The 15,093-nt window shown below is 32.6% G+C and overlaps 1 protein-coding gene across 2 annotated transcripts; it reads left to right on the top strand.

Moving 5' to 3' along the window:
• Nucleotides 1–5: 5 nt before the first annotated feature.
• LOC128157535 (COMM domain-containing protein 8-like) lies at nt 6–10,662 on the top strand. Of its 2 annotated transcripts, XM_052820124.1 has the most exons (5): nt 6–118; nt 6,143–6,298; nt 6,539–6,691; nt 9,909–10,064; nt 10,452–10,662. In XM_052820124.1, exons 1-5 carry the CDS (start codon nt 53–55, stop codon nt 10,473–10,475), a joined length of 555 nt encoding a protein of 184 aa, XP_052676084.1. In that variant the 5' UTR covers nt 6–52; the 3' UTR covers nt 10,476–10,662. The 2 variants fall into 2 exon arrangements, with proteins under 2 accessions (XP_052676084.1, XP_052676083.1); XM_052820123.1 differs by lacking the exon at nt 10,452–10,662 and having other exon boundaries at nt 9,909–10,124.
• The last annotated feature ends 4,431 nt before the right edge of the window (nt 10,663–15,093 follow it).

A 15,093-nucleotide genomic window follows, 5' to 3' on the forward strand; every position in this document is an offset into this window, starting at 1 on the left:
ATCAAATTTTGATTTACATAAAATGAATTGATATAGGTCACATGACTTAAAAATGGCGAACTATAAGGAGGAGGGACTTCAATCGTTGAAGAAACTAGATGTTAAAGCTGTCACTAAAGTATGCATTATCCAAATTAATGATATATGAATAAGAGCAATAAGAGCAATTTATTTTAACAGGCGTGGGACGAATCTCGTCACTGCCTTCATCAAAAATGAAACTGTTCACCTTAAATTAGAATGTTTTAATTAATTTTCGGGAATGCGAAAGCATTACGAGCAATAAACGTGATAAGTTCTTGGGGTTCGATTTAAAAGTCAGAGTTAAAAAACTTGCAAATGTTAGACTAATTTTATTCAATCAACATTTGTCAAATCATAACTTCTATGTGATTGCGCCCATGAGAAAAGGGTCCTTATGACGTTTTGTATAAAACAGAGAAATAACGTCATAAAGAAATGACGTTACATAAAAGAAAAAAATATCTCGTCTGATAGTTCAAAACAGCAGTGCAGAAATTTCGTTACCTTGTTTATGAACACTACTTAAACGTGTTTAATAGCAGTGCCCCATACTGCAGTATCTTTTATAATGAATAAAATGAACATACTGACATTTTCTTTATATTTTACTCATTTATATAAGTCACGATCGAATGTAGATTCCGTGCTTGTTTGATACGAACAAAAGACAACTCTTGATCATCCGCATAAAAAAAACAAACTTGTACTGCATACTGCAGTATCGGAAAGAATAACACGATTAAAAAATTTACATTCCGTCAATTAACTTGCGGTACTGAATCTAATTTTGAATGTTTTGAATATAATATAACTTTAGAGTTACCGGTTAATGAGAAATCATTACCACGTTTTCACTGCCCATTACAACTTGTTGATCCGCCTGTCGGCATCTGTTAACTCGCGCGGCCGACTTTAACTTCATGCAGGTCTACCATTTTCATCTAAACAGGCTCTGAATCTCTGAAGATTCGGGTCCACAAATAAGTTTAAGAATCTGGGTGAAACCCATGGCCTTTTCATTACAAGATAAATTTTTTAATCACTGTTTATGAAGGCATTTCGGAAAACAAGAAAGATAATCCACTTATGTAGAAAATACCATGAGGCTCCGCACGGGGAAACTGATATTAAATAAGATGTTCAATTTATTTCATCTGTTCAATAGTAATGAGTGTTCTTAAATTCTGAATTAAATAGACTAGTGAATGAATTATTATCAAAAATAGGTTTAAGTCTATAGGTTGATACTACTTGTAGATCCAGTCGTTTATCAATTGATATAATTTGATGTTATTTCAAATTGTAAGCTTTTTTAAATTAGTAAGTCATTTTGTTGATTTTTTGAAATAGATAATAATAAATGAAATTTGAATTTGATAAGTTCATAATGAAACAAAACTTTTGGTATGAATAATAAACTTTCACTTTAGCTTCATCGTTTTTTTTGTACTGTAACTTACAGATTCAAGTTAAAAATTTAAAAGAAATTATTCATGCCATTTCGTTAGGTTTTCTTTTTAACTCCGTCTATTATTCAGACTTTCTAGAGATTTTATAGATTTTATATATACACTCTGAAAATTGTTTTAACTGAATATTATAAAAAAAAATGTTTACATGTAACTTTAAAATGTGTTGCGTACAGATTTAGGCGCAAAGGCGCAAGTGAGCTTTACAATTGTCATTTATTTGTTGTGAATATAGATTTATACAATATAACCACCACCTTATTTTTGACCCAACTCTTTTTCTTCTGTGGTCGGTCAGTTATATATTTAGGCACAATAGCGGTTTTATTTAATAGGTGCTTATAAAGTGCGGATTATTCAGAATAAAAATTGAAATAAAATATTTTTTTCAACTCATTTGTTTGAGTACAACAAAATTGTAAAGAACAGATAGACATTGACCACGAACATTTAATCGGCTACTTTCTCTGAGTCATCAAAATGTGTTAAAAAAGCGTACATGTTTATTGTAGCATATAATGATAAAACATTAAAAAAAAATTAAGGCCAAATTTACTTCTGAAGTTATGTTTACAGAACCTATTTGTTCAGTGATTTAGTGATCTAATATTTCAATTAAATGTACTTATGTTGGCTAGTGATGTACATGTACTGGTTTAGATTATTTAAAGCTATTGATTACAAGTCCGTGCAAAAAAATCAAACAATAATTAATAATTGATTAGATTATTTTTTCAAATTTAAATTAGTTGTCCAAAAGTTTTGGGAGCCTGATTTCTTTCTATAATTATATATTTTTTGGAGGGGGAGAGGTATTGACCCATTTCTTCGGAAAAAGTTCCTAATTGACAAAGGGTATATGCATGTAAATTGTGCGTACAAGATCTATTGTAAATAGCTATAAGAATATAACCTGCTCAGTTTGTTTTATAATACACGTAGATGCATTTCGGCAGATAAGATACTAGTAATTTTAGATGACGCTCAAAAACATGAAAGAAGTTTTTAATTAAAAAAAGTTAGTGTGCTTTTTATTTAAAAACTACGGGAAATTTTAGCTACATATATAAGCACTAAATTATTCATGTGTCTACAAATACCCCATGTTAACAAATGAGCTAACTCATTATTGTATTAACGTGTGTGTTTAATCATGTGTCGACAAATAACCCATATAACGAATGACCCAACTCATTGTAGTAACATGTGTACACTTTGAGTCATTGCATTCTTATTAAATTTAGACATAAACTATAGTTTTCATTAAACCTAATGGTATTTAACTTGAGCCCGATTTTATTCTTTGACAAAATCACATTATAATTTATTGCTTCAGGAACTTGATAATCTAAATAATGAACAATTTTGTCTTGACGAAAATAGTGGGTGCTTCAACAACATTAAGAAATGTTACGAGAGAAAATCACAAGCTTCAGTGCTTGTATTGAGATTTCAGTAAAAGAAATGTCGAGTGGAGAGGGTAAATTAATCAAGGTTCACGATTCGATACCTTTGTACAATATCATTTCCATATCACTCCCATTAAAATGGAACCAAATTTTTTTTTCAATTCCACTATGCTTTTATTTGTCATACATGCAGTAAACTGTTGTCAGTTAACTTTATGAAAATATTGGTGCTCGCGATTTCCATGATTTTATATTCTTGCAATTTCACACAAAACAGAAACAATGCGGAATAAGTGCTCGCGTAAAATATGAAAATATGTTATATCAGCAACGTTACATATTGATACCCATAAAAAGGAAACATAATTAACTACATTGAAGAGTTTTAATTGTGGCAATAAACGTGAGATAAAAGAAACATACGTTCAATCCTGGACAAATTAAATTGAATTCAAAGAAGAGCATATCTCATTTCATACATTGACTAGATAAATATTATTTTCTTTTTTAAGTTCAATTTAAACTCAAACACATTTACAAATTTATTGAAATGTATATGTATCTGTATCGCACATTATCATGCTTACTTTCGAGTTGTAGTCCCCATTTAGTTTTGCAGATGCCTATGCTAATTGTCAAACTCTCGAGATCCATTCCAAGCTTGCGAAGATGATTTTTATCGTTATATGGATATAAACTAATTTAGAATTTGGTGAACTTGGTGTATCTTTTATCGATGCACGTAGGAGCAAAATGACCGGCGCGAATTGTCTCTAAGACTGAAACGACCCGCAATATTACTAAGCTTGCGTATTTTCATTAACCAGAACGGCGGGGTAGCAATTACAGCAAATACACTACCACTTTGCTTAAAATGCGACTTTTCATTTAAACTACTTGATCGAATTCATGTGTGTAATAGAGACACTTTTAGGTATAGTAATGTAGTAAGGAACAAGAGTAATTATAAAAGGAAGTAATTCAAAGTATTACTGATTAAAAAAATATTAAAGCAACATACAATTAAGCAAGCCATGAAGAATTAATTAAGGAATCAAAGTAAAAAATGATAACTATTGATATGAAAACGCTAAAGACAGTCACTGTCAATCATGTGTAAATGTACAGAAAAATAAAAAAAGGAAATATCTACTTTTGGCAAAGTTTTTTTTTTTCTCATATAGCAGGTGCTTAAAAGTCCAATGTGCATATATTATCACAATGCAAATTAAAAATGCCATGTTTGTTGTACTTAGTTATTGATAATGAATAATTTTAGAAAAATTATTTGAATTGTACGTGTAGTTTATAAAAGTAGTTAGTTACAAGACTAAGATATGATTTATTCAGAAAACATGAATGTGCGTTAAAAAGACTTCACAGTTTTAGTGACAATTATATTTTCAATGTGCATGTATTGTGTAAAAAATATGCATTAATATTAATGCATTATTATTATTTAAAGTTATTAATAAGGAATCAAAAAAGAATTAAGTAATGATATCTTGAAAAGCAAATACATGATTAAAAAATAAAAGAATGGAGCTATATACGTAACATAAAAATGACGTTAATGAAATCATAACGTAACGTCGCAAGGTGAACAACGTTATAGGTAAAAAAGACCGTAACTTTAAAAGCCAAATAAAGATATTTATAGTTATTGGATCTTCATGAAACTTCATAACTTTAATCTTCTGACAAATATAGGTATAAATCCATAAAAATCTGAAATTGTGAAAAAAATGTCATAAGGACCCTTTTCTCATGGGCGCAATCATGTATTCTCTAAATAGGCTCACAGTAAATATATTCACTCCTAACATAATCATTTAATATTATTTCATTGCAAGTATATATTTTGACCGAGACTACCCATGACATGGATCCGCCAAAGCGTGTCCACCAGCTTATTCTCAATTTTGCTATTTCAGGCTTGTTTATCAAAAATGAAAGAAGGTTTTTGATTAATTTCACAATAAGTTATCAGTTAAAATTCAGTTATACCTTATGGACATCATTACACATGTGTTGAAATACCAAAGGTGTAAGCAAGTACTCTAGTGCAGGCATTTTGTAGTTTATTTGCAAAATGCCTTACTTTATAAGTATAGATGTCTTGATCTTTTTTTAATGATCCGCATGGTTTTTTAACAATTGAAGAAATTGAGACATTAATTTGTCATTATAGAAGGTGAGCAGCTATTCTGTCTGCTCTAACAAATTTATATACCTTTACACAATCCTTTGATCTCTAAATGAGGTATATAATTGTGTGGATGGAACATAAAATTTTATCAAATTACTGTTAAAAATAATTAATTAGCAATGGCAATAAGTCATCATATTGTTATCAGGTCAGTCCATTTGTAAATATATAAAACTTACATAAAGGTGCTACAATAGTGTTGTTTTCTGATCATTTTAGAATTATGAAGAGATATTCTGATTACACAATATGAAAATATACAACTACATTAATCCTGTATTAATGAAAATAAGGCAAATGGATCTTGGGTGAACAGAGTCTGAGGAGAACAGAAACTAGGGCAAACAGTGTCAAGGGCAAACACATTTTTGGGTGAATGAACATACATTCTAGTAATACAGTGGTGTTAGAAGCAAAGTGAAAGGAGGGGGGCTAGACTTATAAAAAAAAAAATCTTGACAAGCAAAAAAACAACAACATGGGGGGGGGGGGGGGTAAATTTTAACATAGTAATATAAAGGGGAAATCTTTGAAATCTTCCTCTCAAAAACCATTTGGCTAAAATATCATGATCCCTGGGGATAGTGTGGGGCTACAATGCTAGGATGTCAAATCTGATATAGGAAGATATAGAGAAAATCTTCTGGAAAAGCTGAAAATTTTGTGAAGGTACAGGTTGTGCAGATTTATCTCTGATCAATTAAACCATGATTTCTTGGAGAAAAATGGGCCCATAAAAGGGATGATATTCAAATAGGAATAGAGAAAAATCATCTCACAAATGCTAAAAGAACAGGGGCTTGGTATTTACCTTAAAATTATGTGGATCAAAACCATTTGATTTTTTAAAACTCTTTGTGCAAGATCTACTGTATTTAGTTGTCAAGATATTTTAGATTTGGTACTGTAATGCTGATTTGATCAGAGTTATGGCTTTTGTTGCTCAGGTGAGCGGTCTGAGCCTCTTGTTAGTAAATTTATAATTATTATAATTATCAGGCAAAGAACTGTATGTTATAATGGTATTTTAGCTGCTGCATGGTTTGGTGGACAATGTTTGTAAGAGAGGACACCTGCATTACCAAGACTATGATCAAACGTGGAGCCTGGAGGAATGGTTTGACTTGGTGGAGGCTGTCGAGGGACTGATAAAGGCTGCTATCCGAGAACCACTCAACAAAGACCAGGTCAGGCTCATTTAAGCAGCATGCTGTTGTTCATTTTAAAAAGAGAGAAGTGACGTTGATTCTGCGGTTTGGTGTTGGTTCTTTGTTTGCTTTTACTAAAAGGGCTAAAACCTTATAGTGAATTTGATATCATATTTCAGGGTTTTTTCATGTATCAATACCCATTTTAAAAAAAGTTTTACTGCTTCTTGTAATCTTATCTATAACAGAGTATTTTCATTGGTTTAAACTCCATTGTAGATTTATCAGAGACTTGGCAGTTTACCACAGGAATACCAGTCTGTGTTCATGGAAGTTATCAACGCAAGACGGTCCGACATCCATCAGCAGCTGGTCACTGATACAAACTTAATCTCAAAATCCACCTTAAAAGATTTTGATTGGCAAATTAAGGTCAGCTCCAGGACAATATAAACTACTTATAAAGATCGTATATTACATTTTTTAGCTCACCGAGACGAAGTCAAGGAGAGCTTATGCTATACCCTCGGCGTCGGCGGTGGCGTCGGCGTCGGCGTCCGGACCTGGTTAAAGTTTTTGATGCAGGTCCTGTATCTAAGCTATTACTTGTCCTATCTTCACCAAACTTGCATGGATGATGCATCTGGACCTACTTATGGACTTGAAAGACTTGGATGCTGAATCTGGGTCCTAAATTTCAGATGCTGGAGGAGGTTAAGGTTGTTGGACCAGGTTAAAGTTTTTGTTGCAGGTGCCCTTTGATAGCAGTATCTTAGTTACTGCTGGTCTGTACTTCACCAAACTTGCATGGATGGTGTGCCTTATGATACTGATGCACCAGACAGGCTTGAGTGCTGAATCTGAGCTATAGGTTTCGGATGCTGGAGGAGGTTAAGGTTTTTGGAGCAGGTTAAAGTTTTTGTTGCGGGTGCCCATTGATAGCAATATCTAAGTTACTACTGGTCCTAACTTCACCAAACTTGTATGGATGATGCGTCTTATGATACTGATGCACCTGACAAGCTTGAATGCTGAATCTGAGCAATAGGTTTCGGATGCTGGAAGAGGTTAAGGTTTTTAGAGCTGGTTAAAGTTTTTGTTGCAGGTGCCCACTGATGATTAATCTTAGTTACTACTGGTCCTAACTTCACCAAACTTGTATGGATGGTGCGTCTTATGACACTGATGCACCTGACAAGCTTGAATGCTGAATCTGAGCAATAGGTTTCAGATGCTGGAAGAGGTTAAGGTTTTTAGAGCTGGTTAAGTTTTTGTTGCAGGTGCCCTCTGATGATTATATCTTAGTTACTACTGGTCCTAACTTCACCAAACTTGTATGGATGGTGCGTCTTATGATACTGATGCACCTGACAAGCTTGAATGCTGAATCTGAGCAATAGGTTTCGGATGCTGGAGGAGGTTAAGGTTTTAAGAGCTGGTTAGATAAAGTTTTTGAAACAGGTGCCCTCTGATGATGATATCTTAGTTATTACTTGTCCTTACTTCACCAGACTTCCATGAATTGTGTGTCTTATGATACTGTTGCACCTGACAGGCTTGAATGCATAGTCTGGTTTCGGATGCTGGATAAAGTTAAGTTTTTAGGAACAGGTCACATGTTTAATAGATGATAGTACTATTTCAAACTTGCATAGTTGATTTAACTGTAATATGAATGAATCGCAGAGGTAGCTTCAGATGCAGAGCTTGATCTCCATTATCAAGGATGCTAAAAAATAAATCTTAGTTATTACTGGTCCTAACTTCACCAAACTTGAATGGATGGTGTGTCTTATGATACAGATGCACCTGACAGGCATGGATGCTGAATCTGAGCCATAGGTTGCGGATGCTGGAGGAAGTTAAGGTTTTAATTGCTAGTGCCCTCTGATGATGATATCTTAGTTATTACTGGTCCTTACTTCACCAAAATTGCATGGATGATGCGTCTTATGATACAAATGCACCTGATGGGCTTGAATGCTGAATCTGAGCAATAGGTTTCGGATGCTGGATGAGGTTTAGTTTTTTGGAACAGGTCACATGTTTTATAGATGATAGCTTGCATAGTTGATTTAACTTTATTATAAATTAAATGCAGAGGTTGCTTCAGAAGCAGAGCCTGATCTCCATTATCAAGGATGCTAAAGAAATCTCCTACCCCACTCAAACCAGCTCGATAGATAGATGTGTTTGTTGATAAATGATATAACATGATTCCTATGATAAAGTATTGTATGATATGAAACAATATTGTTTGATATAATACAATATGATATCATATGTTATATTATAGAAAGTTATACGATACGATATGATATTGTATCAATTTTTTTGATATTTTATGATATGATTATGTATCATGATATTGTTATGTATAGTATTGTATATTATGATACAATATTGTATAATATTATATTGTATTTTTAATTTATTATTTTATCACATGATACAATTACATAAGATATTGCAAAATATTATATTGTATCCTATGATACAATATTGTATATTCTATAATATTGTATCATACAATATTGTATAATATGATATTGGTTTCAGTAATATAGAATTATATCACATGAAATTGTATTATATGATATTGTAATATTATATTATATTGTATCATACGATATTGTATGATATGATATTGGTTTATATGATATATTATCATATCACATGAAATTGTATTATATGATATTGTAATATATTTTATTGTGTCATATGATGCAATATGTATAATATAATAATGTATTTTATAATATTTTACCATATCACATAATATTGTATCATTTGATAAGATACAATGTTGAAATCAAATTATATTGTATTATATGATATAATATCATATAATGTATCAAATATGTTTCAGTGTCATTCAATACAATATCATTCTATATTATACAATATAATATCATGTTTCAGTGTTATGATGTATTATGTAATATGATAATGTAATATGATACTATATTGTATTATATTTTATGATATTGTATTATGTGATCAAATACAATAAGGTATAACACAATACAATGTCATATCATACGTTACAATATCAAATCTCATTATTGTTTATTACGGTATTTTATTTATTATATGATATATATTATATTAGAAATATGACATGATGCAATATTTAATTTTATATCATAGTATTGATTAACATATGAACATATGATTATCATAAAAAAATTTATCAGATGATATACGATATTTTGTCAAAACAGAATCCATGAATATCCAAGATCATAAAGTATGATTTTCATATAAAATGATAAAGGTGGTCTTATGAAGGTGATGTCTCATAAGGGTGATGCTCTGTCTCGGTGAGCTTAGTAATCTATGATTACCTATGTTTTTATTATCAGAAAGAACATATGAAAGTGATAGCTGCAGGTCTGTAGCTCCTGGTTTGAAAAAAAAAAATGGATGGACGTATTGTGATATTGTTTGAATTATAAATAAACTACTGGTAAAAGTCCAAGGTGTATCCCCACTTCTTTTAAAACATATTCCTACTCCATTCTAAAGAAAAAAGAGGTCTATTTCACAGTATCAGACTAGAATTTGAGATTCATATTTCCTACAGAGCTTATTTAATACTGATAGCTACATTCTTTAATGCACTACAGATACTGAAATTTATTTGCAGTTAGCAATGGCTAGTGACAAGCTTTCCTCCATCCAAGAACCTCTACTCAATCTTGATCTTGATGTTCAGAATGAGGCCACAACAGAAATACATTCATTAGAGCTAACACGAGAGGATTTGAAAAACCTCATCTCAAGCCTGGAGGGAGCAAATCGGGTAAGCAAATGTGTCATAGTACAGAGAATTAATGTAGCCCAATGACCACAATCAGAGAAAACATACATGACACTTCATTTTATTAAAAAAAAAAAAAGGCTATGGAGGGAGGAGAAATTAGCTTAAAATTACTGTCATGTCTCAAAGCCTCTATACAGTAGAAAATCTGCTTGCTGCAGCAGAATAAAATGATGCCACAAAGTTAACAAAGCATTGGATCTTGTATTAGTATTTTGACAAAATATACATTGATACTTGAGGAAACAATTATTTGAAATCTGTTTTATCATTCATTTTATATACTGATACTGTCTCTGTTTAAACCAACCATTCCACACTGTATCAATTGTTTACATATTATTGTTAGACCAAATAAACTATTTACAGGCTGTTCAGCAGTGGAAAACATGAGTAGAAACATGTCAGAAGATGTCTAGATGAAAATACACAGGGATATAACTCTGGACTTGGTCACATGATAACAGAGCCGTACAGAAACATATAGTGCCAGCTACACAAGCAATCAGTGCATTGCTCTATCTGTATATCGTCTGAAATATTTGTATTATATGTACATTAAACAAAAATTATTTTCTAACGTTGCAAACTTTTTGTCTTTTATGGTTTCAAATACATTTTATACATAGATTAACATTAAGTTTTGACTGTGTCAACAGTTTTGCACAGTCAAAATTTAATGTTTGATCTAAAAAGTTTTGACTAATGTTTGATCTAAAGAGTTTTGACTCAAAACCCTCTTTTCAAGCCTTACATTTGCCAAAAAAACATATATAAATGTGAAAGTCATGACGTGGATAAGCTTTGATTGTGGTTCTTATACAAGGAAAAAATGGGCATATTAGTACCGGTAACTGGGTTATGCCCCATTTGTCCTGTATGTTGAACAAATTTAAAGGGAAACGCTTTTGGAAGATAATAGTTGGAGATAGAGAATTTCTGGAAGTTCTGACATATTTCTGTGTTTGGCACAGTAAGCATGGTGTGTGCAAGTAAATGTTTATCCAAAAACAGCAATACCAATACCTGACTTCAAATACATGTCTATTCAATAACGTGACATTGTGGTCTAATGAACGTACTATGAATTATTTATAGCTTATGAAACATTAATTGTCATTTATGTATGGAATTCCATATACGACAGCCAACTGTCAGCTGCTCACTCAGCCAGCTTAGTGCCAATTGCTTGTAGATGGTCTTGTTTCAGAAATAAAGGCATAAGTGGATGACAGTTTAATTAATGTTTCTAACTATATTACGATCTTGTAAAGAAACAGACTAACCATTTTGAACATGTATCTCTTTTCAATTTTGCTATCTCCGTTTGGAAAGCGTCGTTATTTACATGATCATTGCGACAAATAAACCTTCCGACGGTCAATCTCTGATTTCATGATACAACGTAATTTGAACAGCCGAAGTGTGATAGAACCATTTTAACAAGAGCTTGGACTTTGGGTAGTTGTGTCAAACAGCAATGTGACGTAGGCCTGTCTATTTCATTGCTGGCCACTTAGGCATTGCTCTTTGAAATCAACAAGATTTGTCTGGCTTTTGAGCTAAGACTACGCAATCGGTGCATATTTCGCTTGAAACCGTGTAATTTTAACTTGTTTTGACGAATGAAATAGATAGCTACGTCCAAACGAAAGTCCAAGGCCTTCTTAAAATGGTTCTAATTATGATATGAAAACATCATATGTGCTATGATTGACAGAGGTTCAATTAAAACGTTAATTAGTTTTTCTCACTGTTTTTGTTGTAATTTGAAATCCTGATCTACATTGCTCTGTACGTGATATTGTTACTATTATCCCCTTGCGCAACTTGCTGCAAAGAATTTGCGCTGGGAATGATAGATAATGAGTGACCGCCAATATTATCCATGGCTTGTAAAAAGTATTTTGACCACCTTGGTGTGAGCATATTAAATCAAAACTCTACAGTGTATGGTTGAGTGTTTAACATTTATGATTTTATTTTTACAGAAATTACATGTACATGTATGTTACTTCGTTAAACTTTATAAAACGTTATAAGGCTCCCAAATAGTTCCATAGCCTCGTGCAACGTGCTTGGGGCAATAGATTTGGATACAGCATCGTTTCTAAAGCAATTTCGGAAAACTCGTTAGATGAGCTCATTACAAAATCATTTTCAGTTGCCTGAATATTTCCAAACATATCAAGAATGGTTAAGTCTACATCCTTTTTCGTATCGCAACAGCCAAATACTTCTGGGTTGCTATATAAAAAAGATAACGACCCGATGGACAAAGTTTGTTTCTAATTATATGATTATTCCATGCGTCCATCACTCTTTCATGGTCATTCTGGATGACAGGACGGAAACAAAATCTCAAACATTCTATATGGATAGCACCAGACAATCAAGAACTCCACTAACTCTCATGTCTTTTAAAAGTGGTAAACACGAGTTAATGTACTTCAAATTATGCGCGTGATGGGTTTTCATACGTACTCGAATAGGTTTCGGGCCACGTGATCAGGGCTTCCTTCAAGATCGTAGCAGCTAGCCTTTAGGTCGTAGATATCTAGGTCTGTTGAACGGACCGCTAGGTCTCAGATTTGAAGTTAGAAATATTCAACAAAAGACTAATTACATCGACATAATCTGTAATTTCAAGCGGAAACATACATGTTAAAATTCATTATAACTTTAAGGATGAATAAAATGGCGCTAAATAAATAGATTTCATGTTTGTTACAAAGTGTTAACGAAGGTGGCCATCTTGAATTTGATGCTAAGCATAAAATATTTAGGCTACGAATATCTACGTAGCGGCTAGGCTAGCTTACCGTTCAACTACGTAGCCCTCCGTAGCAGCTACGATCTCGAACGCAGCCCTGCACTTAACCCAATAAAGAGGTAAAGAAAGCAGTTGGCAGAAAGCATTAAGCTGCCAACAGTTGGCTGTCGTATATGGAATCCATAGTTATTGCAATGTCAGTATGTTTACTTTGTTTCTTCTCATCTGTTCCTTTCCTGATCCGTATTCCATAAAAGAAACATATGCCGTTAATATGGAATCTGTTTGTCAAGGAGATCATAGGGCACTTGAATAAGTTTTTAAACAGCTGCAAACGAAGTTTAGGGGGTATATTGGAACCATCCTGTCTGTCTGTAGACACAATTTTGTCCTCCGATAAACTTTAATTTTTACTACTGCATGGGATAGTCTGAGAATTTGTTCATACATTAAACACTAAGATGTGCACTTGTAATTCTAATTAAAATCAGACAAGATTTAATGATTTTATGACAGGTTTTATTTTCCTTGTCCTATATATTTTACATTGATGCTGAAAGGTAAAGGAGGTAATCAATCCTTACATTTTTAAAATAATTTAATATTAAACACTCTAAAATATATTTCTATAAATATATCCAGATGGGTTTTTAGTCCTTATTTTATAACCAAATATGTTATGTTTTGTAAGTATTGTATCAACTCACAATGCAAACTATTTTTTGTCAATGATAAATTCATAGGAACTTATAAAAACACCCACGACAAGGGGGGGGGGGGGCACTATCTGAGCCATTGTTTACTTGTAGATGGAGCATTTGTTTACGGAAAATTGATAACCTGAAAAATGGGCAGTGGTTTGTGTGTTATTCTGTTTCATAAAAACCAAACGTTTCTATCAATATAAAGAAATGAATTATACATGTATTATTAAAAGAAATGAATTATAGTTTGCAAAATTGATACTTAAAAGCTGTTTAAACTTAGAAGTCAAATGAATTTATGAAGTGACCATACAGGGAATTAATGTAAAAAGAATTCAAAATCATTTATATGATTGTATTATTTTGACAATTTTGAAATCATCGGATACAGAAATGCAAATGTATTACATATTGATTCATGGTCACTCTATACAGTCTAACGATAGCTTTTCATGGTAAGACTTTATCCTTTAAATTAACACAAAAATCAGCATATATACATTGTATGAAATGAAATGTCATATAAAATCTTGAGAAGTCCTTACAAAATGATTCGTAATTGAGACACTGAACTAGGATGTTTGAAAGATATTTGTTTTGCGTATATTTCGTGGAATATTTAAAAATAAAAATATCCAGAAAAAAGTACATTGACCTATTCATCATCTTTTGGTGGGATGACTTGGGTGTACAATTGTGCCCTTGTTAAGGAGTCCGATTTGTATATATATGTGTATACGGGGCTACTGAATGTCAAGGGCGGGGCCGTAGGGTGAGTGTAACTGTCACAGTAATACAAGGCTGGTCCCCCATCATCCTAGTTCAACTGTATGATGATTAATTAAATACTTTACAATGTGCTGCTTTATACATATAAGAAAGCTTTGTTAATCGTGGACCTCCGCCCTAAGACCCTGGGGGTCATTATAGGGAGTTTTGGTCACGAAATGGACCCTTTGTTTGCTCTGGTAGTTTTCACAGAAGTCGCTGCAGTCCATTCTTTCGGTCTCTTGAAGACATTTTATATTGTTGTTATCGTTGTCAAACTGCATGATTATAGAGCTAGCGTAGTTTTCAAAATCATCCCAGCGAAAAGAATGCTTTAGCACGTACATGTACACGAGAAGCATATTGCAATATTAATTATCATGCTTATGCTTAATTTACATGGAGAGCTGGCTTAGATATATCGGACCAGAATCAAATATCAACTGGTATTTGGAAGTTTTAAGCACCATCTTGAATTTATTAAAAAAAAAAATATCTGATCTAAAAAGCGTGCGTGTAGAATTATTAACAATGGCTAAAGTTCGCTGTGTTAATTTATTATAATATAAATGAATAATTATGAATAACACCGGTGTCAACTGGAAATGTTTGGTGCTTGCCTGAAATAGTGACAAGGCCAGGGCAGAGAGAGAGAGAGAGAGAGAGAGAGAGAGAGAGAGAGTACTACGGTAGTTTTGCGTGCGTATCATCTGACTCCGTCATCAATTAACATACCGTTATAATGTCCAACATCAAATCAACCTAC

The sequence above is a fragment of the Crassostrea angulata genome, chromosome 7 (assembly GCF_025612915.1).
Source record: "Crassostrea angulata isolate pt1a10 chromosome 7, ASM2561291v2, whole genome shotgun sequence".
NCBI lineage: Eukaryota > Metazoa > Mollusca > Bivalvia > Ostreida > Ostreidae > Magallana > Magallana angulata.